At 36.2% G+C, this 26,464-nt stretch overlaps 1 protein-coding gene across 2 annotated transcripts in view; it reads right to left on the bottom strand.

Moving 5' to 3' along the window:
* The window catches only part of UNC13C (unc-13 homolog C), a 121,442-nt gene that overhangs the window by 45,130 nt on the left and 49,848 nt on the right, over positions 1–26,464 (bottom strand). For both annotated transcript variants that reach the window (XM_059482281.1, XM_059482279.1), the window contains 6 exons: positions 24,282–24,432; positions 21,856–21,924; positions 20,491–20,580; positions 19,571–19,699; positions 10,688–10,821; positions 4,476–4,561 (listed from right to left, as the gene is read on the bottom strand). In XM_059482281.1, the coding sequence (XP_059338264.1) occupies positions 4,476–4,561; positions 10,688–10,821; positions 19,571–19,699; positions 20,491–20,580; positions 21,856–21,924; positions 24,282–24,432 (659 nt within the window). The remainder of the gene's footprint in view (positions 1–4,475; positions 4,562–10,687; positions 10,822–19,570; positions 19,700–20,490; positions 20,581–21,855; positions 21,925–24,281; positions 24,433–26,464) is intronic.

Here is a 26,464-nt window from a genome sequence, read left to right as displayed (position 1 = left end):
TTATCTGCCAAAGGAAGGTTTAACTCCAGCTGTAATCTCCTTGACTTTGCCTTCACAGACTCTCTGAGTCGTCATAGAGGACTCTTAATTCCTCAGGTGTCTGAAAAGATAAGCATGGAATACATTTGTTGAAAAGTGCCAATGCAGAAATGAGACTGAATAAAATAAAAAGGTTTTATATTTTGATAGTGATGACATCCTGCATTCTTGTGGATGCTGCCTTCTTGTCCTTTACAAAACCTTAGTCTCACCTTCCCTCACCTCTGCAGCCTCCCTCTAAACCAACACTATATTCCATCTTAAGGAGAACTTTGTAAATTGTAAATTTAGAGTGAAAATAGACTTGAAATGTGCCACCAAATGGCGTGACCTTTCTCTGGGCAGCATTAGCCTTTTTTGGATTTTTCTATGTTGTCTCTGTGCTCAGCATCAACTCCTGGACCTGCCTCTTCTCTTTCAAATCACTTCATCAGTTTCTGTCATGGATGAAGTATCTGTCAGAGAATCAGGAAAATAATATTTCCTTAAGCACTGAAGACAACAGCAAACTTGAAAAGCAAACTTACATTAAATGCATAAAATGGTGGAATGACAGTCTCCTTTTCCAATTTTTATAAGGCCTTTAGCATCTTAGCTGTGCAGGATGGAGACTGTCTGTTGCTGTTATTTACAGAGCAGCCATCTAATTTCTCACCTAATTCTGGTCTTGACTTCTGGCCACTACCAGAATTAGATTATCATAATAACAGCAATTAGGATGTTCTCTTTCTAAAAGACTGGATAGTTTCAGACATTTGATCTGACCTATTCAAAAGTTAGAGATCTGAAAGATATGAGAAAAGAAATTTCTGAGGACAAAAAATTAAAAAATATACTTTGCAATTGCATGTCTAATTTCAGCTTACTACTCTCTCATCATCTTTTAACCTTTGTATCTTCATACTTGTAAAGAAAAAGATTTCTTACCATATGAAATCAGTAACACATCATATGCACTGTTGGTAAAATTCTCTGTTCTCATTTTTTTGCAGCATAAATATGAAATAATTGGGGGATCAGAGAGTACAAAAATATTACCTTCCTATAAGATCAGATGTTTGTGTAAACTAAATGCCAAACAACAATCTATAATGTATCATGCAAACCACTGATGCTTCACGGACAGCCTGCAAAGAAGGACAAAAAACTTCAAAGAGTCCAAAATCTAATGAAGACAACACTGAAACAGAAGCATGTGATACCTTTTTCATGCAAAATCTACACATGAAAATAATCCATTAAACCAGAAAAAAGGAATATAACTAGTGTGAACTCAATTTGTTAAAGTTTGCATAAAACTTTTAACACTATCCAAAGGCCAAACATTTTAATTAACTGCAATTGGAAGAAAATCTAGAATGAAATTATGAACTCAATACCAGATTTTAGTATAGTTTTGTTTCCAAGGCATGTCAGCTTGGCACAGCGTAGCCCTGATCTTGGCAGCTGTGCAGACTGAACTGTGCTTTGGGATGGCCTTTCATCCCTCACCAAAACGCTGAGCAGTTCCCCCAGTGCCAATTTAGTGCCCTGGTACTCTCAGAGATGTGGCTTTGCTCGTCCCTAGCCAAAGGCCTCTGCCATGGCAGCTGCTCTCCCCCGACTTCTCCCTGCCACAGCAGCAGCCTCCTTGCTGGAGTGTCCTCCAAGGAGCAAGGGAGGAGAGAAGGCAGAGGGTGTGTGGTACCAGCTGGTGCCTCTCACTGGGCTGCTGAGCTGTTCTACAAGAGGATGTGGGCAGAGGGCACTGCTGGAGAGCAGCAGCCCTGCAGTGCACGCCCCCTGAGCAGATCCAGGAGGGATTCAGCTGTACAGGGAGAGGAGAGAGCCTGAACAGCCATTTTGAACCATGCTCAGGAAAAAGGGAAAAACAATGGAAAGTGGATGCTCCAATTTTTGCTGTCTTGCTTGTTCCTGAATTTAAACTAATGTGTGTGGCTGGATATATTTGTGAATACAAAAAAGTGGGTAAAACCAGAAACAGGATGTTGGATGAGCTAATCCAATCTTTTTTATCACATGAGGAATCCTTTTGCAAACAATGCTGAACCAGATCATTGCTTCTTGATTGGATTCAGAAAGGAATCAACTTCGTAGCACAAAAGATGCTGCTTCAGGAGATTAATACTAAATTAGAGTAGGGAAAGATTTCAATCACAGCCCTGGACACTAGGTATGAACAGATGGTAGCCTATGTTAATAACTTGGAAGGCGAGAGTGGCATAGCAGAATGCAATGCATTTTAATGAACTCCATTAAAACCATGAGGACCAACTGTGAACATATTTAAGAGCTTGCTTCTAATCTTATAGAATCTAAAGAAAAAAATATTATTGCCCTCAACAACTGAGTTAAACCCCGTTTGCAGAATATCTAATGAAAGAATTCACAATTCAAATCCCAGCAAAGCTGGGTAGAGGATCAGTATACTGATCTATATTTTTTTACTAGATTTACTGAGGTTCCTGCTTAGGAATGAAATCATAGAAGGTGAAATTCTGTATATTTATAATAATTTATACTAATTTCAAAATAATAACTTATACTAATTTCATTTTCCTTTAATTATTATTTATACGCAGGAACTGTTTCACTAATGATTCTGGGAGCAGTTTAGAATTCCTAATGACAACAATGGCATTTACTCTCCTCAGAAAGTCAGTATCCACAGCAACACAGAAATGAGACCACATTCAGGGCCTGGTCTGGAACATAAAAGTCAAATGCCTTCTACATTTCTCTCTGCAGAATAAGGATTAATATTAACATTAAAATTTATTTTAAAATCCTGATTCAGTCCTAACATCCACATTTTATATATTGTACAATTAAGTCTTTCTTATGAGCTTCTTGTTCTATTCTTTACAACCAATAAACAAGCCACGACTTGTTCTGAAGCTGCCTTTTGAGTGATCAGTGTGCTCTAATGAACAAATAGAGTGAGTGATGTTTTGTGGATTATTTCTTTGGCAGTGTAGAATGTTTATAGTTCAATGGCTAAAGCCCTGGGTGCTCATGTGGATGGATGTCCATGTGCAGAGTAGAACTACACACCCAAGGTCATGAAGTCGTGGCAGTTGGTGACTATTAGAAATCCTCAGTAATCTGTGCTATCTGTAAGGGAATCACAACACTGAGTTACTGAACAGCAGTTTTCTGATAGCTGCTCCTGACTGACAGCCTCTCCAGAGAGAAGATTCCCTGATGACACCAGGATTATGCTTTAAGTGAAACCAGTGGCTTTCACATGGTCTTCACATTTCTCAGCTCTTGGAAGCTTTTGCTTTCACTGATCACTCTTAAAGGATGATCTGCCTGACATCCCTTCTCAAACTTGCATTTCTGATTCACTCTGACATGACTACAGAACAGCACTTTGAAACAATAGTTTGAACATCTCTTCTCCTACCCACATCTAAGATGTCTCATGTCTTCTGTTGTTTTTGTACATATTTTCATTACCTTCCTTCCTTTCTGCTCTGCTTAGTAAGGAAGTTCCACATTCATATAACACAATTAACAAAATAAAGTAACACACCAGCAGAGGAACAAAACAGTTCTTCCACCAATAGCCATTCTAGCCACTCATCTTTTCACTTCAATTATCATCATGAAAATCTGCCATGCTATCAAAAGCACCACTGCACTGATATTATCCCATTAGACATTCTGGAGAGAATAATATAGAAGTGTATCTTCAAATATTTGGGTTTTTTAATCCTTTATGCCTGCTGAATTGCATTGTTTTTAAAATTCAACCTCATGTGTTTTTTCTTACCATTTTTAGACTTACTCTGTAGTTAGTAGCAGACTTGACTAAAGACAATGCCAGTTTCATGCAGGTATTTTTACTTGGTTTGCTGCAATAACTATATTTTATTGTGTGTTTGAAGCCATTAGTTGGAGACAATCTGCTATATAGCAAAACCCCATATATTTTAACAATGGTTAACCACAATATCTTAAGAGATAAAATGAAACTGTATTTGATTCTGCTGGAACTAGAATGAATACATCCTGCCTTTTGAACACAAAAAGATTTAATTATAAGTGTGTGCTTCCTCCATAATTTCATTCCACAAATGTTCCTTATGGGCAAGTAAGGAAATTTCAGCTAGTGAGAAAAATCGGAATATCTACAGTGCTCTCTAGCAAACACATGTGGGTCTCTTTGGACATGAAGGTTTTTATCAGATCTAAGAAGCAGCATTTCAAATCACAATTCTTTTGTGTTCTTCTTTCACAGATAACTTCATATATTCACAGTGAAATGATTTGATTCCTTATAACCCTTCTTTTTCACTAACTCACAAACATCTTAAACAAGTACACCAGAAAGCTCTAATCACACAAAGAAATCTCATGACTGGTATCACTTACAGTGGAAATCAGTCTTGCTGAACTCACTAGTGAAATTAATAGTTTGTTCTAATTACCTTCCAGAGCATATTTCATGTCCTGGGCAAACAGAGTCCACATGATTTCAGCACTGATTTTTCCCATGTTCAGCTCTTGAGGGAACCTGCAATCAATCACATTACATCAGTTCACCTGCTGCTAGGAATGATGTTACAGCTGCACAACAAAAAGGCAAATATTTCCACAAAATAATTCCCCTACTATGGACTTACTGTATCTTATGTTCTGTAACAATTATATAAACCATCCAACCTTCAAATAAAAACTTCCTTCATATGACATTTTAAATCAAGAAACATTCATCTATCTTGCAGATGATTCCTCAACTTTAGTTAAATCAGATGGCTTAGGAAGAACATGAAACAGTTGGCTCAGATGTTTAGCAGCCACAGGTTTTCCTTAATTCTCTTTTGACAGTGGAAAAGAGTGAAGCTGTCTGTGAAGCTATATTGGTTTATATACTCACAGAATCCAATTCACTCAAGACTTCCACCTTGATGTACGGATAAAATAACAAAGACTATAACAAGTAGTGAAATGCAGATTTAGATTCAAAATTTTAGATTTGGTCTCATGCTTCATGTCATCTTTGGGAAATCCTTTTTAGATACTTTCTGCTGTTATCAGTTAAGTACTTTTACACAAATTTTTCATAGATCCCAGCTGCTTCTTATTCAGTGCAAAAGAAACGCCTTGATCTTTGAGTTACCATTTTCACTGTTAGCAACTAGCAAAAGCTGGCATTTTAGTGATCAACACTGTGTTTTTGTCACATTTTTGGTTTTAAAAAAAGGGCTGTCCAATGCAGGTGTGGAACTGATATTAATAAGAGCCATTCTCAGGACACAGAGGCAGAGCCAGGCAGGTCAGGCAGATGAAGAGCAGAAAGTAGAAAACAGAATCTCCCACTGGGGTAAAGCAGTTGTTTATGGCACAGGGGTGCAGTGAGAGCCACACAAATCACCCACAGTTCACCAGGAAACATAAAATAAGGGAATGTATTAATGAGGAAATACACAGAGCTGTGTGGCTTTTGTGTGGAGGTTATTACACTATATACTAGCAGAGAATTGGATACAAAGTATTTTGACCTTTTTGTAAAGCACTAATCAAATTCAGAAAATATTCCATAATAATTTCTGTAAAAATGTAAGAATTTTAAAGGTCTTGTTGACATAGAAAGAATGAGAATTATGTGCAACTTTAAAGTGGTAGCAGTAGGATATAAGTAATGTATTCATTTTAGAGACCTATTTGACCCTGATCATATCTGCAAAGAAAAAGTACTTAAACAGCTCATTAGCTCTGCCACTTTAATAGGAAGCAGTTGCTAGCTCAGTTCACTGAGCCCTCTTTATGCTAATGACTGCTCAATTAAAGAACTTCATATTAATTCTATTACCACAAAATTAATTTCTGTTCAAAAATTTCAACTGTCTTAACTTCTTTACCTCCAATCCACTCTGAGTTCTTTCTTAGCACCAGACATAACTTTGATGGTGTGGCTCTGAGGAAATATTTAACAGCTGATTTAATATTGACACTGTCTTTTGAGCATATTGCAAGGCTGGCCATAAGGCAAGGCTGGGCCTGATAAAAATGCACTTGTTTGATTAGTGATGAATAGATTTGTCCATGCATTTTAACTTGTGAAAGCACACACACACACACACACACACAAACTGCAATTATCAATGTTGATTAAATTAGTTCAACACATCCCACCTGGCTTCAGTTAGGTGAGGTCTAAAATTGGTGCCAGTTTTTATGCCTCTAACAGACTGGTGGGCATTGCACAGCTGCCAGTCATGGGCACAGGGGAACTACCAGGGGTGTCCTTGCAGTTTACTGTATGTGAGAAGTGACAAAGCCAAAGCACAACAGAACCACACAGGACATTCCATATGCTAAAGATAAATGGTAACAGAAGCAGCTGTCTTATTAAAGGGAAGGGATAATCAAAGGTCAAATACTAAAGCATCTATATAAGTATGGTATTTTGTATTATTTGTATTTTATCACCTTATTTTTAGTTAAGAAAACTTTTTCAAACTACTTCAAAGTTTGATCCAAAAGGAGCAAAATATCAGAGAAATTTCTCATGCAAGTCTCTACACATTACATTTTCTAATCTTTGTAAAAACCATGTATTTTCACATTTTTCAGTGAAGCAAAAGGACAACCAGCAGAGTTCTGGTTGTGTCAGTCATTTAGCTCTTGCTACAGTTATAACTGCCCCACAGGCCATAGTTTTCCCAATTTCTATGTCATTCTTGGAACTATATAAAATCTCAGTTTATCCAGAAGAGTTATGTTGCCTGTACATTACCATATCTATGTATTTCCAAAAATACTAAATTGCATATACAAGACAGCCACATATATCTTCACTCTATTGATTTTAATTAAGCAAAAATTTAGTGAAAACAGTTCTCATTGCCTAGTTCTAATGAAGGGCAATATATAAAACCACAGATCAATGGAATGAAATTGAACTCAGCTTAAAAAAAAATGAAAATAATCAATGTATAAGTGAAACATATATAACCCCCAAAGCATTTATCCCAGACAGTACTGCATGTCTGTAGTTCAACCCTAACGCCAGAAAATTCTATCATGACAATTAAAAATGCTTTTTCATAATTTGTGCTGCCAAATCTCCAGTCTGCTACATCTTGAGAATATCAAGGCCTCTGAACCTCAGATGCACTTTCCCAGAAAAGCTCATATTCCATACTTGATGGCTAAGTCTCTTCCAGGTGCTAAATCTCACCAGTCCTAGGGGGAGAATACATTCAGTTTTGTGCTGTGCACGCAGCAGGAAGATAGATCACACCATCTGTGGAGGGCTGGCCATGGCCTCTGCTTCACTAACTCTTAGAGACAAAAGTTTTATTTGATTTTGGAAAAGATGTATTCCGTTTAAATGTGAGCAAATAGGTCATTTATTCTTACATTTTGTGCTTTATCCTCCATCTATCCAAAGCTTTATTTTTAACACTCCTTTCCCTGAATGAAAAATAATGGGCAAGACAGGTGCTGTATATAGTCCATATAACTAACCTGGTCTGTCAGTGTTGCATTGTTACATGAGAAGCTGCAGTGGGTATGGGGAAAGAATGAGAACAGCTTTGTTCACAGGATAATGTTCACAAATTCAATGAAATCAGTGATATTCACATGCTACCACAGAATAAAGTGTAATTCGTAATGAGGAATATCACTGCATCAAGACACAACCACATCAGATACACTTTCTATCATGAAAGAAACATTCTAAAGTTGGCCTGATGTAGCCCAATTCATGATAGAATGTACTCTGATTTTTTCACTTCCATAATTTTTTTCCACTGGCCTACATTTCATAACTCACTGACATGCAGGTTACAATTATGCTGTTTCTACAATATAAGTTACTATCTCCAACTTCTCAGAGGTATTAAACATCCTAGCTCCAGAAGCATGAGGAGATCTGCTCCTGCAGATTTCATGTGTTAGTCCTTTCCATACTGTGTGGAACACAATGTGATCACAGAGAAAACAGATCCTAACACTGCAAAGATCTGAGGAGCAGTAAAGAAAAAATTTAGAAGTCCCATTAGAACTGTCTTGTTTCTTAAACTTATACTACAATGACAACTGGACTTTTCTATGTGCAAAAAAAAAAAGGCAGGGGCTCAAAGTTTAGATCTTGCTTTCAAAACACAGAAGCATATTTAACTTGAAGGTTTTGTCCTTGATTTGATGTTCCTTTTATTAGAATAGATATTTTTTTTTGATAGAAATTTCTCCTGCCTCACTGGATGTTTAGAAGTGCCAGGAAGCCCTGGATTTGCCTGTGATTCAGGTTTCTAACACAATTTACATTGTTTAACTATTAGAATGAAGATTTTATAACTTAAATAAATACCAGACCATGTTTTTCCCTCAAACTTGTCAAGTTTCTCATGTCATGTAAGAACTGCATGTTGCCCCCACACTCCCACTGGCTGGTCTGGTGTGTTCTGTCAGTGACTGCAGTGTTGCTGAGGCCATCATGTCATGTTTCATCTGGATTCATAACCTGATACAGTTCAAACTACTCCATCACAGTGTAATTTTTGCCTCTAAGGTGGATATAAAAATAGGGTTTCCAAAACTGGCTGAGGAATAGAATTCTGAGCAATATTATACAATTGTGAAAACTTTTATCAGAATGCTCTCCTGGGAATCTTCAGTTACCTCATTTCTAAAATAGAATTCAAATGGATGCAGGCCTGAATACTCCACTGAGACACTGCATGGCCATATATTTCTAATAAGGAGTAATATTTTTGCAGGATTCTTGTTTATTCAAGTTATATTTCCCATTCATCTATTTTAACCCATTTCCTTTTCTGAGGTAAATGGGGGGAAAGAGGCTGCCTTACTGTCTCAACAGTTTTTACATGCTGCTTTTGTGTTAGGAGAAGCTTTTCTTTAAATAAAAATATATCCAAAGCAACTCTGAACAGTTTTTCAAGTTTTTTCCACCTAGAGCCTCTTCATCTTTTACTTCTGATGTCGCTACTTCTAAAAGAAATGTTATTCCCTATGTTCACTCTTTCACTTACAAAGCAACAGCAAAAACCAGGGAGAAGTCAGAGACACAAGCTCTCTCCCTTAATCTGTCCCAATTCCGTCCACTCCTGATTCTCTCTTCACATCTTACACAATCATTCATCTGTACTTCAGGGAACCTACTAATCCCCTTAGAGGAACTCTGTTCTTTATGCCTTTACTTTCTCCCTCAAATTTGTATAAAAATAGAGCTAGAAAAATGTTTAGGATACTTAACCCCCAATTACACTTGTATAATTTCAATGAAGAGACTGAAATGAGTCACATACATGTTTTTGTCTCAATTATATATTTTACTGTATTATTTGTATAGCCTGTCTGACAAAAGGTTGAGCTTTCATTATGGAGAAACTTGGCACTATGACATAAAAATGGAGTAAACAGGAAGTGTTTTCTTTCCTCTATAGGGTAAGAGCTTATTCCTTAATAGGGTCAGTGCAACAAATAATTAACAAAGAAATGTTTATGATCCGGTACTGAAGTGATACTCTATTTATTTCAAGTAAAGGAAGGAGTCAGAAGTCAATGACTTTCAAAGTCTTTCAGCTTCTGGTTATCACCAGGAGGTTTCTTTGTCACTTTTCCTGTGGGACCATAAATAGAATAGTACCTTTTATCAACAGACAAGCACATATCAATGTATAGAGTGCCTTTTAGTATCTAACTTTTTTGGCTGAAAAAAACAGATTGTTCCTGCTCCCCTTCAGAGCATTCAATTAAATGCAATTGCAGAAACCTCTATTAATTGTTTAGTCATAATACAGATGTAGGTTTCAATGTTAACTTTTGCAGAAGTCATCACAGCCAGACTATGCCCAGATTTTCTGCAATCTCTCTGTAAAATGGCTCCAAAGACCTAAAAAATTTCCCCAGGGCTTCATCACGTCACATTTCAATTGGTGCAAGGCCCATTTCTCCAGCTGTAATATGTGAAACATGTTCCTTTGCACTCTTTCTAAATATTTCATGTTCAAAGCCCAGCACTGCCTTCTTTTCCTGTGTTTATTAATTGTTTCTCTGTTTTCTACTCATGTATCAACCTTAAATTATTTAATTTGTCTTGCTTATTGATTGTACCTCTCTCATCTGCTACATCTTCAATTCTGAGGAGTGAAATTCCATTTCTGGGATACTGCTCTCCACTTCATACATTTTCAAGTCAGTCTGGCCAGCCAATTATAAATTCAGATAGGGTCTTTCTGTGAAGTTAATTTTTTTTTTTTTTTACAATTACATGCCTAGAAACCATACCTAAATGAGTTTCAGCAATATTTGAACACCATGTGTGCCATGATGCTCCCATACCATCAATATCATCATACTGAAAATGCCTTGCACTGAAATGTCACTGACATTTCCCTTCTATCCATTTATATCTCATGTAGCATAGTTTGCTACCTAAAGTTTTGAGATGACTCATATATCACCAGTCCTTAATGTTCCTAAACCAAAAGATTTTCTTTCCATTATCAGAGCACTAAGTTTTTATCAATCTATGTCAATACAATATTCTGTATAAAAATCTCTACCTAGAATCTATTTAAAATATAACTTCTAATTCAGGTGTATTTCTTATACTTATTTTAATAAATCCATGATTCTTAATTTTTTTGGGAAAGTAATTACTTACTGGTTCAAGATTGGTGTATATGCTGTTTTATCTTCATCTATAATGGTGACCATCAGAGTAATCAGCTGTGCCCAGAAATCCAAATTCTTTGTTGTTGGTCCCTGTTCTTCTTTAGGAACTTCTTGTTTCTTACTCTGTTAAAACAAGATTGAATATATTTTTATTAGAGAAAATACTATGGGAGTCCCACCTATAGATCATTCCTTGGTTGTGAAGAGTGACATATTAAGAATCTTTAGAAATTTTGGACCAAGACTGGCTAACTAACAGAGCAGAACATATGAAAAACTGTACTTGGCTGTGCACAAATATTAGGAACCATAGTGCAAAGATTGTCATGTCAACAAAGGAGATCAATAGAGACTTGGTTTTTACTGCATGCTCACGCTGTAATTAGATACATTATTAAATTCTTCGCTGTGCTGAGACTCAGCACAGGTAGAATTGCCTGTTGAGGCAGAACTTTTATAACCAACACAATAAAGACTCAAAAAAAATCAATGCTGAGGAGTATTTAATGTTTTGTTTTGAATTATATGCTGAAGGTATTCAGCCTAGCAGCTGCTTCTGATGTATGTTCTAAATGAAGAAGCAGTTGAATTTCTCTTAATGTTATTGAGAATTTTATATTTTTAATTTTACAACAATATGCATTTACAGACAGACTTTGTCTCTACAATTTTTATTTATTAATACTTAACCTAAAATTTCCTAAAATTTTAGTCCTAAAATACTAAAAAAGTATTTTGCATTCCTTTGCTTGGCAGAAGGATCAGATTCCTCATCAATGTCCAATAAATAACTTCATTGTAGGGACCCAAATATGAAAAGAAATATTTTAATTCTGTATGGCCACATACATGAATAATTTCTGCCACACAGAGCTATGTCTGCACATGCTCGATCTACACATGCTCTTCTACTGCTGTGTGAGATTGAAAGGGGTCTCAGCTAGTAAGTCAGAAAATAAACCTGCCTGTGCTCCTGCAAGTTTAAACACATATTCCCTGTACTTCTCATTCCTAGTCCAACTATGACCACTTCAATGGACCTGGTATCTTTTTGAATATGCCTAACACTATATACGTGTCACAGCGAATTAATTAAATGTTAATTTAACCCCAATTGACTTTTATGTATGAATAGCATTTAGAATGGCAGAAAGGGAATTTCAACAACACCTATTTGAAACTGTTTTTGTGGCCACTGTGGAATATTTTAGACATGTATCATTAATCACACTGCTGCATACTCAGATGATCTACAAAGGGTACCACCTCAGTGTATAAAGCAACAGAAATAAAGCTCAGAAGGAGGTCAAAGGATGGTGGGTCTGGTGTCATCAACAATTAACAACTGTGCATGCAAATGAGAGAGCTTTGCAAAACAGAAATGAACATTAGAGCATTAATGTCACTCATAAGAGCATTTCCTGGTATACATTAGATTTTTAATAAAAAGGCCTCGTTTCTACATCAAAGATGTAGGTCTAATAGACCTTTTTTTTTCTCAGAAGCTTGTTAAATCAAACCAACTGAAAGGCAGCTGTAGACGACAAAGCCACCTCATATGTAGCTCAGCATCTTATCCAAGAACTGTATTTCACAGCAAGTGACATGTAGCTGAGACAGCTTTTCATGGCTGTGAAAGTGAATCACAGAATGCAAAATTCAGTTCTTTAACAGAGATAGCAAAAAGTATTACATTTACAATGTAATAGTTGCACAAGGAGGTCCTTTCTACCATAATTCTCTGGAAAAGAAATCTCTTTAAAATCTGTATGACCTTTATAAAAGTCCCAGAGAAGGTATTTTTAAAATAGTCTCACATTACAGATGTAGTTTTATGTCCTGAAGAGAAAGTGCATACTCTGCCCATCCCTAGTTGTTATTTCCATTCTTTATCCTAAAATCTACTTAGTGTGTTAGACATGCTCATAATCATTCAAGCTCTTTTTACCTCATTATTGTCAGCACTATTATTTGCTTTATGTACAGCAGATGCCTTTGTAGAAGCATTATAGAATTATGGAATACTCTGAGTTGGAAAGGGCCCACAAGGACCAGAGTCCAACCCTTGGATTCCTGCACAGGGCAATGCCCAAAACCACACTGTGTGTTTGACAGTGCTACCCCAGCTCTGGCTTGGTGCAGTGCTATTAGAATGAGGTAAAACAATGGTGGAAATTTGATTGCAATTTAGATTTTTTTTTCACTCTCATTGCACCCATTTGGAAGAAACTGTCAGTGTAAAAGCATCAACTAAATAGCTGATATACCTAATTAGTGCCACACTGGAACAAATACAGTGAAAAGTTACAAGAGATTCTAAATACTGCTTATTATTGTAGAGGATGATAACAATGAGAATTTTTAAAAAATACAACTAAAAATTTCAAGAGTAACATAAATTCTTAAAATAGCAAGATGACAAAATCATTAATTAAACTGATGCTATTAATGGCTCTAATTTTAAAATAAATGAGTTGCTGAAGTTTCCTGTCTTCTGTTTTTGTTTGATACAGCACTGAATAAGTTCAAATCACCGACTGCTCATCCAGTAACCAAGAGACCTTTCCAAATACTGATATGAATGAAAGTTTGCCAATTAGCAGAATCACTTTCTTTTCCATGAGCTTTTTCACATAGGAAAGGTTATTTAAAATACCTTGACCTCCTGTAGCATCACTTTGGATGGTAATGCTGCCCACATGCACAGAACCACGAAATGCCACAAGATATTCTTTGCTTAAAAGCTCAATGAGTGACTGGCCAAAGGCACAACAATGATATTCCTAAGGGGCTTCTGCTGGCAGATCAAACAAGCAATAAGAGCAGAAAAGACAGGTTTTATACTCTCATATTAATTGACTTGGGTGCTTCTTGTCTTTAGGATCACCCTACAGTGGCAGCAAACAACTTACAATAAAAGTCATATTAGTCACTTAAGATTCACGAATACACTAAGTACTGGAGATTCTCTGTGGGTTTTTTAATGCAACATCCAAACTAGGTGATAACTCTTTGTTTTTTGCGACAGAAGACATCAAAATCAGAAAGAGGAACTGTGTAAGAACAGTTTTTCATAGGATATGAATTGAAATAAATTATTTGCATGGAATCATGTTTTTCTCAATTCCCTTTTAATGTCAATTTCCTAGTCACCAAATTCATATTCAAGCAATGGATTATGCAGTACAGAGCCTCCAAAATCATTACTGGTGTTTTGATACTCTCTTAAAGAGAAAAATAAAATGTAGAGGGAGTTTTCTGAGTTTAATGAAAAAAAAAAGGCTAAACTGTTGACAAACAAACATTTTGTACTCTAGAAAAGTGGCTGAGACTGGAGAAAGCAATCTCAGACCCAGTGTGAAGCAAGATTAAAATCTACATCTCTATTACCCTGAGACAAATCTGTAAAGCCTAGCCTAAGAAACATAGGGCTTTCAACTTCTCCCATCACTGATTTTACCAGATCGTAGGATGAATGTCTGGTTTAATTTTCTTTGCTTTTATTTTGTTATGTTCTGTGCAATCAATATCCATTATTATCTGTGTGACTTTGATAAATTGAATCCTATGATATCAGAAAGTCATGTATTGCTGTTTCCTGCAAGCCCCAAGCTAGGTTTCAGAATACAAAATTTTCTATATAAATAATGATACAGTGGAAATTCAATGGAAACTAACACAGTGGCCTTGATCAGCACAAGGCTGCAGAGGGCAGTTTTATAGATCAGTCTTGGACAATGAAATATTAATTTTAACAATTCTTCCATATTTTAAACTGCATATTTATTACTTACATTACATATAATATTACTTGATGTAGAACCACCAGCAAATGTACAATATGCACTATATATAAAAATATATATATATAAAATATACACATATGTAGACATTCACATATAACATCTACCAATTTTTAGGATTTTATATAATTTTAAAAGATATTTTTAATATCTAAAAAACTGAAAATTCGGCCTTACAGAATTTACTCAACAGAGCCTAAAGCCAGAAACCACTTGCAGACATGCATTCAAAACCTCTGAGGGATTTCCCTGCGCAGCGCTGTCACACTGTAACTAACTCCTAAACTGTTAACTTCCTGGAAACTGAAACCCTATTTAAAGAATCACCATAGAATCACAGAATGGTTTGGGTTGGAAGTGATGTCAAAGATTGTATTTTTCATTCCTCTTGCTCTGGGCAGGGGACACCTTCCACTAAACCACATTGCTCAGAGTCCCATTCAAACTGGCCTTGAACACTTCCAGGAATGGGGTACCCACACCTTCTCCAAGCAACTTTATGTATTCCATCTGAAGTGGAACAGAATTCTTTTGGATTAATTCTCATCAAGAATTGTCAGCCTTTTCCTTCAAGGACTGGCAGGTGAAAGGAGCTGGTTTAACTGGTCTATCTGTTTAGGGCAGTGAACATGAATAGCTCTCTGCAGTGGCCAGCCAAGTGATACTGTGGTTTTGACCTGACCCACCCACCCAGAAAAGTTCTGCTACTGCAGGGAGTAGGTGGAGGAAGATCAAAGTGAGCCCCTCACTTATTGCAAGCTCTTTGACTTCCTAACCAGTGTTGTCAGACAAGCTGCTAAGAAGAAATTATATCTGTAAGATCTGGTCTTCTTCTGACAGAGAATTCTCAGAATGGAGTTGGAAATGCCATAGCAAAAATGCATCCTTCTGTTCTGAGGTAATTTACCAAATGTTTTTCTATTACTGTTGTTAACATGTTGCCCATCAAACACAATGCTGCAACACAAAGAGAGATCTCTAAGTACCCTCTGCATGCCAGAACCTTTTCAGTGAATCTAAAGCAATATATAAATATAACAAAGGGCTTCACAAGAATTATTACTTGACACTGAAATTTCCATGCCTGAAAAATAGAACTCTCTGTAGTAAACAGCTTTTGCTACTGCCCTTTATTTCCCACTTCATAGTTCTGAATGTGTTTGAAAACTACAGATCATAGTCATGCTTCTATTCTTGCAGTATTTCTGTAAGAAATTAATAATCTAACCTTTTTTTTTGTCATTTATACTAAAGAGAAAAAAGTACATGCTCAAAAACAACTATGAGGCTTGCATTCCCAAATCCCAAAGACCAGGGACTCCCATCTGAGTAAAGCAAAACTGAGCCAGCTCCCAAAGCATAGGTCCACCCACGTGCTCATCCACAGCTCCAGTTTCCAGATCTGGGATGTTTTTTGCTCATTATCAACCCAGCCCAAGGTGCTGTACCCCTGTGAAAGATGAATGGCAAGGGCAGAGTAGTGTGCTGCTGCAGCTGTACCGCCCCTGGCTCCTGAAGGAGTCAATTGCTCTTTCCTACATCCTGTCTGCACCAAGCTGTGCTGCGACAACATGCAGAGCTGAGATAAGACCCAAGTAAAGGTCCCTAACATCAGCTAGAATATCAGGCCTGTTCTGATGAGCTGCTGTCAAATATAAAGTACTCCAGTGTTTTATTCCAGTATATTGGTGCTATCAGTCATGAAATTATTTGTACTGATCAAGAGCTCTTCAGATAACATGAAAGGGTATGGTCTGCATTTCATTGGTGTCACTCAATGGAGAAGACTGCAAAAAGAATTATTGAAGGGACTTCAGTCTCAGTGAGCACCAGCCAGGATTTCAAAACTTGTTTTCTCAAGAAAACAGAAAGAGTGACATATCTGTAAACTGAGTCAGAAAGCTATCAAAGTGCTTCCTAAACTACTTCTCCAGGATATGTCTTTTTAACATAGGGTAGCTAAGCACTTCACTCAGATAACTATTAATTCAAAAGAGAAAATACTGCATTTGCTGCATAAGGAGCTAGACAGTCCTTCATCAGAGGGCTTTGTCTCCAATAATGAGGATAGCAATATACATGGCAGTGAGACTGTCAAGCTATCATGTTTTACTGCCTCTGGTAGTCATTGGTTTTTTGCCATCAGCTGTTCTTTGTATTCTGGTGTGGAACTGTAGTATGACATTTTTGCATGCTGTTAGCATTTGCAATGCTTCACCCCAGGAAATATCCTCAGGGGTGATATTTTGCTGCAAGACATTAGCTTTATAACGGTGATTGCCTGTCTGACAGAAAGGTAGAGAGTAATAAAAAGAGGAATTGGAGACTGCTGAGCATATTTTGTGATTTAATTTTTGTGTTCACAGTGGCAAATATCCAAAAACTTCAGTTCAAGCCCCTCAATTTTAACAGTCACTGCTCAATTTTCACCCCAAAATTAAACAATCCCACACAATCAGACCTGAAGCATATTTTCTCAAAATACTGTGGCAGGCATCTCTGAGAGTTATAGGTTGCAGCCAAAAGCAATTGCGGAAGGTGGTTACCCTGAGTTAGACACAGATACACCCTGAGCGTGCAGAGGCCTCAGCAGGACAACATCTGCCAGTCCTTCCCCTGAGTGAGAGCAGGTGCTGACCTACATAAGAACCATTCCTTGTTGCTTTGGGGCTCAGTTCTCAGTCTCACAGCCCAGAGCTCAGCTGTGCAGCTAAAACATGAACCTCCTGTGTGCAGAACCAGGCTAGGATGAGCTCCCTCCCTCTGAGGGGAGGGGACCCCACCTGATGGGGAGACAGCAGAGATAAGGGAAGGTACTGAGGAAGGCTTAATGGTGGAATCTGGTCTAATCTAAGGGGCTTGGAAACAAAGCTAATGAAATGTTAATTACAATATTGGTTACTGCTTCATTATTATAAAAGTGGTACCACAAACCAGTCACCTGGACTCACTGGAAAGCCTCAAGAGCTATAGGTTCAAACAAACTGCAAATTCGAGTGTTCCTGAAACAAAATGCACTTTTGGATATACTGATAGGAAACTGTAAGAGGACCATGTTGAACAAAGTCTCCTTGTACAACTCAAGAGCTGATGCAGAATTCAGGTAGTCTTTTGAATTAATTTTACTTATCTCTCTATTAAAGTTAGACCAGTTATATTTCTCAGAATTGTCTCTCATCTTCTGGGAAAGAAAGTTTTACTGTCTGACATTAAGATTATATGTGACTGTTGCCTGAATTTTTTTAATGTGATTTGCTGTTAGAAATAAATTATTTTGAATGCGATCTAGTTATTTTACATTTTGCATTTTACACTTCTTCACTAAAGTTTCTTGCACTGCTTTGTGATTGTAACTGTACAGAAAATTGTCTGCTAAAGTTTCCACATAAAACTGGCCCTGCTGGAAATCTTGTGAACGAGAACTCAAGAGGTGCAGAAATACAGTGAGATGCAGTCAACTCAGTTTTCCAACAGAGTGAACACTTGTGGATTTTTAAAATTTATTTCAAGATTTCTTATTTCTCTACCATTAAGTAGAGTTGTGTGAGAGAAATATATAATAACATTGCCTGTTTTGCCTCAAATATAATTTGAGGGAGAGAACCTTTACTTAAGCAAGTTTTACAATCTCTACCAAGCAGAAAAGCTGTAATATCTCTGCACTTTAAAACCATATTTTAAAATAGACAGGCTAAATGACTGTATGGATTCACATAAAAAAGTTGTGAATTTTCTGAGTACAGAGAATCTTTTGCAGTTGGCACTATGGTTTGCAGAGGTAAGACTTCATCACTTTTAGCTGTTTACTGAGTACTAGAATCTACTGATAAACTGCAGGCTTATGTAATACCCAGTCTAGCAGCACTTCATATTATATTTACCAGACAAGATCAAATTGCTGCAGAGTAAATGTTAGTGAGAAAACAGAACAGTTCATGACGTAAACAGATCTGATGCCTGAAGCTGCTCCTTCCACTAATTTATACTCCTACTCAGCTTACAATGTGATCTGTTGTCGGATAAACACATCAGCACTAAGTGTGGAGTGCTTACTGGTGCTGGTGAGAAATTCTTATATTCAAAGCTACAGTTAAGTTTCCTCAGGAAAAGGAATCCAACATTAGAAAATAAATTCTCATTTCAGAAATGTTGAACAGCAAATATCACCATTCCTAAAACACAGGAATTCATATTCTGGATTTAAGAGATATATCTTTCACTGAAATAAATAAATAAATTCAAATAATTTTCATTTGAAGTCTTATATCATTAGTATGAGTGTTCTTATTAATTATACACACACAAAAAAAAGTGCATTTGCCAAAGAGCTTAGTTAATTCTGTTCAAGGCTGGAATACTCACAGAACTACCATTTTTCCAGTGTACCATCCAGAAAGCAAATATAAGGTACAGGTGATAATATGATAAAGAAGTGATGCTCCTTTAAGACAGTAATTAATTCTAACATTACTTATAGAATAGCCATATTATATTAAAAATAAGGAGTATTCTCAAGGATTTTGCATGACATCTGGAACACAACAAGTGCTATAATTATTTTGCATTGATAGCTCAACCTGACAGACTAATATTAAGAAATCCTGTGCTTTCTTAAAGCAGTTACTAAAGCTTGGATCCAAGTATGCATCATGGGTACTAAAATATAAGGCTGGAAAGACTATACCATTTGCAGCAAATTAAAAATTGTTTTCAAAAGTTATGGAAGTGAAATGTTAGATTTTAAATAACTATTTTCCTGTTACAGATCTTAAATTAACAGTAATCAATCAGATGCCATCTTCCCCAAAACTCCTGGACAATTTCACAGTCATGTCCAACTTGATGACTACATTATGAGGTAATGTGTCCATTTTGAAACTCATGTTAAACATTTTAGAGTTCATAGCTGTCTGTGGGTGTATTTATGGTATGTTGCTCCTCCATGCATAAATAAAGTGAAAACCTGAGTGCTTTGATATGAAGGAACACCAGAAGACTTTCTGTTTATTAAAGGCAAACTAACAATAATGATTGAGCAAAAGCACAGAACAAGTTCATTCTGACCTTACCTGATCCACTAACTGAGAGTAGAGATCATAGCAGTTGTCAAAAATGTATTTGTAAGTTGAATCCAGGCAGGCTTTTACACAGTCCTTCACCACAGTACTGGCTCGAGGGGGGCTCTGCAATTCCAGGACCTAATTAAATGTTTCATAAATGGGAGAAAGTCAGAATTAGATTGAACACAAATATCCAAGTGTTGAATGGAGCTGTTATACAGGATGAAAAGTGTTCAAATAAAACAATGATAAAAACAATTAAAATTGTGTTGAATTAAGGTTGATTTAGCTCAAAGATACATTAGAACACATGCAATTAGACTTTATCACTAAGTTTTATTTAAATTAAGTACTTATATGATGAAAAAGGCATGTGTGCTCAATAGTTTACATCTTTAAATCTTAGGTTTTACATTTTATCAGTTTTTTTTATTATTTAAGAAATAACTAAAGTGTATAATATGTGCTTTCCTTTGAATTAGAATATCAAGCCAAATAGCAGTTATTTATTTAAAGCAAAGACTTCATATTTTTACTCCATTTCAGGATACATTAATTCAAACTTTAACTTAGTGGATTATTTTAATTCTGTTTATGTAGTTGCCTAAGGCAATTGAATCACATGCTAAAGGTTGCTTTGTGTTTTTCTTTTTTCATTCAATAATATTAATGTGTACCATTCCATTCCAAAAATATTTCCATGCTTGACCACTTAGATCTCATTCTTAAGAGAGACTAAGGCAAATAGTTATCAGATCTATTTTACTGTTTGACTTGTGATTTTATTATATCAGTACAAACCCCTTTTTATATATTATTTCTAATGAGTTCATCTAAGAATGTTTTATGTGACTTGACTTTAAACTAATTAAAAAGGTAAATTTTTTGTTTCTGTCAGGAAATTTATTTGTGCAAGTAAAGGACAATACCTTCATCCGAAAAAAAGTAATGCTGGTAAGCAGATCCACAGTTGATTTCAGGTCTTGGAGTCTTTCGGAATTGCTGGCAGGAAAATTATCCTGGTGAATCAGGGAAAGAGGAATCATGCAAAATTTGAGTTGCAGGTAAAATCCTTGAACAATCAGTTAAAAACCCTCAAAGAAAACATACAGTGCTGCTTGGAAGGATTAGAGATGTTCATATTACCCAAATTCTGCCTGTGAGGTAGTTAATGATGAGCATCCCTTGGACATGAGTAGGAACACCTTTGATAATGCTCCTGCACTTGTAACATGAATAATTCAAAATATTGTGATATTTCCAAAACATGGATGGAATAAAAAATGTTATAAGATGTCTGGAAACTGCTGCTAATGAAAATAATTTATGGGTTTTACATGGCACATATATAATTTGTAGGCTTAAATGCAGTAGTAAGCTTAATGTAGAAATAATATATTCAAGTTTTGCTATGATCTCTGGGTTAACAGAGTGATGTGAAGCAGTATTATTTAAATAACTTCCTACTATTGAAATATCAGCCTCATGCTACAATACTGTCTGGACAGCATTCTTCAAAATGAAAAGATCTTAGCACGAACATATCTCCTTCAGTAAGGATATAGTCTTAAAAACTATGTACAATTTCCATTCTCTCTAATGCCTTGGGGTTCTTTTAAATATTCCCCTTCTCCTCCAGTTTTGGAGAGCAGGCCACATGAACAGACAAATCCTTGACCTGGAGGCTGCCACTCCTAGAAGCTGAAAGGAGAGCCACATGTGATGAAGCCCTAACTTAGGTATTGTCCAAAAGTTTCATAATCCAGTGGACTGGAGAAGGAGAGGGAGTTCAGAACCAAATGGTAGCTGGCAGGTACCCAGGGTCTGCTCTCCTGAAAGGCTGGCTTTGGAGCACAGCTCAGTGGAAGGAGATTCCATGAGGCAGAAATGAAACTAATTCCTACCAAATAGAAAAACAAGGAGACAAGACTTTTTCAACATTTCCAGGATCTTAGCATGCAAGTTGTAGCAAAGATGTCAGGCTCCCAGAAAAAATACAGCAGTAACTGCACTTTGAACTACCTGAGTCAGTAAAGGTAATTCCCAGATGAATTAACTTAATCAACTTAAGACTAGTTATAGATCAATTTAATCAAAATTGTTGAATACTACTCTTTCTTGAATATGTGACAACCTCTTGACCCATTCCTAGCTTTTGGAAAGAAAATACCAAGTTTTTTCTTTTTGTCAAATTGGAATAATATTGGTGTTAAACAGCTTAAATTCTCTAAATTTTTGTTGCAAAGGGTTCGGGGGGGTCTCATGTTGACTCAAATAGAATATGTTGTACATACCCTGTATTTAGATAAATCAATCCTCAGAGAATTGTGCAATTGATCCAGCAGCTTTATGAATTTTTCTCTCTGTAAAAAGAAAAGAAAAATATGTTGCACTAGAATTTGCAGGTTCCTGTAATTGTTGGGGTTTTAGAAAGCTTCTTTCCACTTTTAACTTATTTAAAAAGAAACTTGTTTTCCATTATTTCATATACAAGTGATGGTTTGAAACACCTGTGTTTCAAGGCCAAGTGATTCACTTTATTTCCCTTTCTATGTTGTATACCTGGTATGCATTAAACACTGTGCAGCTGTGCAATACATTAGGGAGGTCACAAAGATTTTTACAATGCAACATTTTCCTGTCTTATACTTGCCTTGCAACTGATTAAACTCTTGAAGAAAGCACCTCTCCCTTCCTTTAATAAGTAAGAAATGATGCTCATTTACTACAGAATTTGGTGTAAAAATATGATTGAAAATTATACTTCTGAAACAGTGGCTTTTGTAGGAATAAGGTAAGTAATACTAATACAATGAAATTATATTTTTTCCTTTCTAATATGGAGATTAACTTGTTATCTTGATAGATGAAGGAGCAGTGAAATTATTTTGCTGTGAGATTTCCAGCTGAGTTGTGCCATTCTCAAGTAATACTAATGAGTTTCTAATTACCATGTTAGAACATATTCCATAGTCTACTGCACAAAACTCTGAAATCTCACCCTGTGTGAAAGCAGCAGACTTCTGGAAGAAGCAGGAGCTGACAGCTCTCAGAGTGCACTGATTGTATCTGTACAATACAAATGTGATGATCAGGAATTTGAAAATAGAGTCTGTGCATGGTCTCTCATCAGTGGAGTTCTAACCTACACCAAACCCCACTAATTTGGCACAGTTCCCTTAAGGGATCAATCAAAAGAGAACTTTTTTGTCATGTTATAAAGCCCTACTGAAATATTCAGTCAGCCAAATCATTCCCAGCTGTAGCCTGAGGACTTGAATTTGAGATGTTCTTTTTGATGAATGATGTGCAGCTATTCACTAACAAATGCCTTTTGACCAGGAGAGAAGAATAATCTCATATTTTGCCTATAAGTCAATTGTTTGAAAAAGAGCTCCAAATCTCTTTTAGTGATTCCTACTACTCTTCTCCCATCCATCTGTTGAACTATGAATTGGATTGGAATTGCGTCAGAGGCAAACTGGCATTACCATCAGAGAAAGGACCTAATCTCTGCCCAGTCTGAGGACAAATGTAGTTCTGATCATTAGAAAAATGGGAAAAAAGGATAAAAATCCAGCAAAACTATTCTAAATTTCACAAATGGCATCAAAGTCAGAGATCTAATAAAGCTTGAACATTGAAAGAGAAGACTTGTTTCAACAAGTCAGTAATTCTTGGTTTACACATCCAAATGTATAATTTCATAATTTTATCTTGAAAATCTGAAATTCATAATTCCTCTATTATTCTAATACTGGAGAAGAGTTCTAGTACCTCTAAAGCTACTTCAAATAAAATTTTAAATTTGAAATTTTAATGTGTATTTAATAAATTTTAATTACAATTAATATTTTATTTCAGGTCAATAAATAATATTGTATGAAAACTGTTACATCAAATTTATCTTTGATATCAACCCTGCAAATAAAAACCTTACTAAAAAAATAAAAAAGGAAAGAATAAACGCATTTTTCAGCATAAGATTGTGTTTATACCCTCTGTATCATGCGCAATACCAGAGCTATGACGGCAACCTCTTTGAATTATTGCTCTGCCTTACTGCTCTCAATTCCTCTGAGAGTAGGTGAAGAAATCAGAATAAGGAGTGAATAATCTTTATTTATTATCATGTTCAAAGACTAGGAAGTCCACGCTGTGAGATACTTATCCACAGAAGAAAATTTAGCAATAATAAAAATATTACCACATCCCTGAAATGCTACTATTTCTCCTAAAATTCCTGAAACCAGGACTTGGACAATTTACCAGCAAAAATTTCAGCAAAAAACATAGAGAGTCCATTACTATGGATCATTGTGAGAAGAGCAGCATTTATGGCCACATCCATTAGGTTAACATGAGTTCACTGATGACACAGCCCAAGAAAGGAATTGCATCCAATACTTAGTCTACTGCAGTTAGCAGTTTGCAAGGCTCACTGCAATAAAACAAAAACCTCTTTGTTGGAGATTTTAGCGCTGTGAACGTGTGCCAGTGCTTTCTAGCCTCTACGCCTCACAAGGAGCTGAGCAGCATCTCTTCTGATTTTTGTGATGATTAATTTTAAAGAGTCAGGGTAAAATTTTCAAAAGCTAACAACAGCCCTCACTTTTTAAAATCAGCAATTAAAAAAAAATCAGTGTAGAACTTAATATGGAATATACTAGGGAAAAAAAGAAAATGACTAGAACTCTATTAAAAAAGAAAATCTACTTACCCCAAAGTTAGTAGCTGCAAAGCGATCTGAGGCAGAAACATTTGTTGCTGCTGTTGTGTGAGCATAGAAAGCATTTATATTGGCCAACAATGTACTCATAACTGCTGGAACACCAGGGCACATGTATTTAGAAGAGAGACAGGAAAAGTGCCTGAAATTCAAACAAACCAACAGTTATTAAAGATGGCACGGAATCTTCTTCTTCTCCCATTATAATTTCTTTCTAACTCTAATGATGTAACTTTCAGGCTACCTCGTTGAAAATTGTACAGATGCATATGAGGAAAATCCAGACATGTTTGACACAGTTGCCACTTGTTGCACACCGATATTTTCAAACTAGCCACATTAGATTCACATTCAGTTCTCACTCTGTAAATCCCAAATACAAAAACATGGCTTAACTATCTTAATTGCTATTAAACAAAACATTAATTATTAAAGAAAACCTAAAAAGCAAACTCTAACTCGTCATCATGGAAAGTCACAGAGATCTATAGTAGAAAAAGATTTAATTGTTGTCAACTAAAAGACTCAAACTAGCATTTTAGTGTGGCTTTTATTTTACCCTCCATTATTAATGAAAGGTGCTTCAAGCAGCTTCTGGGTCCAGCTTGATTTGAATTAGGCCATAACTGAAACTCTTCTACTTTGATCCAGGCCAGCAAAATTTAGGTAACAAGTCTGTTAAACCCAAAGCACCCAAAACCAGAGGTGCAATGTAGCAGCACTCTTTACTTGTTTAATGAAACAAGAGATGCCTGCTGGAAGCATACAAAAGGCTTATAACACAACAAACCTGAGAGGTACAAATGAATGAAAGATCTGACACACAAGGAGAGTGAACATTATAATTTTAAACATAAATTCCTAATTTCAAGATCAATAATTAGGCAGGACTGGGAGAGAGAGAGGGATAAAGAATAAATGTACACAAATAGGAAAGAGAATGAAGGAGACTGGGAAAAGATGGTGGTAAAAATGGGTGTAAAAACAGAAGAGGATTAAGAAATTCCAATCAGGCTCTGTATGACTGAAGGTCCTGATTCGGCCACATGCTCCTCTTAGCTGGAGTCTCCGGCTCCTCTCTCCTGTTCCTCCTCAGGAGCATAAGGCAGAGCAGTGTGCTGGGCCTGAACCACCTGGGCACTAATGCCCTTCCAAGAAAAAAATTAACTTTCCTGCTGAACTTAAGCCAAATACCCTTAAACTGTTGTGACTGCCCAAAGCATCTTTTAAGGCATTATTCAACATTGTTTTCCTGTGGGGGCAATTATTAAGCACTATTATCTGCATTTTACATAACTGAGAGAAACAGCTCAAAAGTACTCGGAAACCAACCAGGACTAGAGCCCAGCATTCCCAGCTATGTACTCATGGAATAGTGTTTGCAAAACTTTAATTCATAGCCAGTAATTTCAAGAAGTGCTTCTGAAGACTGAAATGTGAATTCAACAAAAGAAAAACACAGTTTTCTACCCCTCAGAAAAATCTTTCAAAACATATGTCACATGTTTTCTGTCAAGCAGAAGAATAATACTTTCCTTTGTAATAAAATACAATGGTGATGTCAGGTGGTTCTCACCAATAAAGGTAACCTTTAAAGCTAATAGAAATATTTCCTTATCTCTGAGTAAGTTTGGGAAATATATGTAGGGATCATCAGAGTGAATTATCAAAAAATTGACAAAATAATTAATACTTTTAATACTGTTGACCTTTAATTTCCAAAAGTCTTTTAGTGGACTTAAAGGTCCTTAGTGCATGAGTAACATCAGTTTGGAGACAAAAAGGCACTAATAACCCCACTGGCCTTAGAGCCATACCTGTAACACATGCTCCTCTGAGGGAGAAGGGAGGCAAAAGGAGCTGTCAGCAGCAAAGAAATCACTGAGATTGTCTCAATTGCCTTCAGGGAACATGACAGACCATGGAAATATCGTTTGGGTCAACATTTTAAGGCGTCTTCTAAAGGTTACTCTAAGCATTTCACAATGAGCTACCTGTACTGAATTCTTATATTTAGACTAGACCCTAATTGTACCAATTTTTCACAAGGAAAATTTAAAGCAATTGCTGTAATTTATGTCCTTATTGTATCACTGCACTGTTTCACCTGTAATGTGCTTAGTGAAAATTATGATAAAGCATGTGTGACAGATTTTTGTTTCTCTCCATCATTT

This window comes from Ammospiza nelsoni, chromosome 14 (assembly GCF_027579445.1).
Source record: "Ammospiza nelsoni isolate bAmmNel1 chromosome 14, bAmmNel1.pri, whole genome shotgun sequence".
Taxonomy (NCBI): Eukaryota; Metazoa; Chordata; class Aves; order Passeriformes; family Passerellidae; genus Ammospiza; species Ammospiza nelsoni.
Note: the sequence above shows the minus strand (reverse complement) of the source record. Positions and strands in the feature narration are given on the sequence as shown.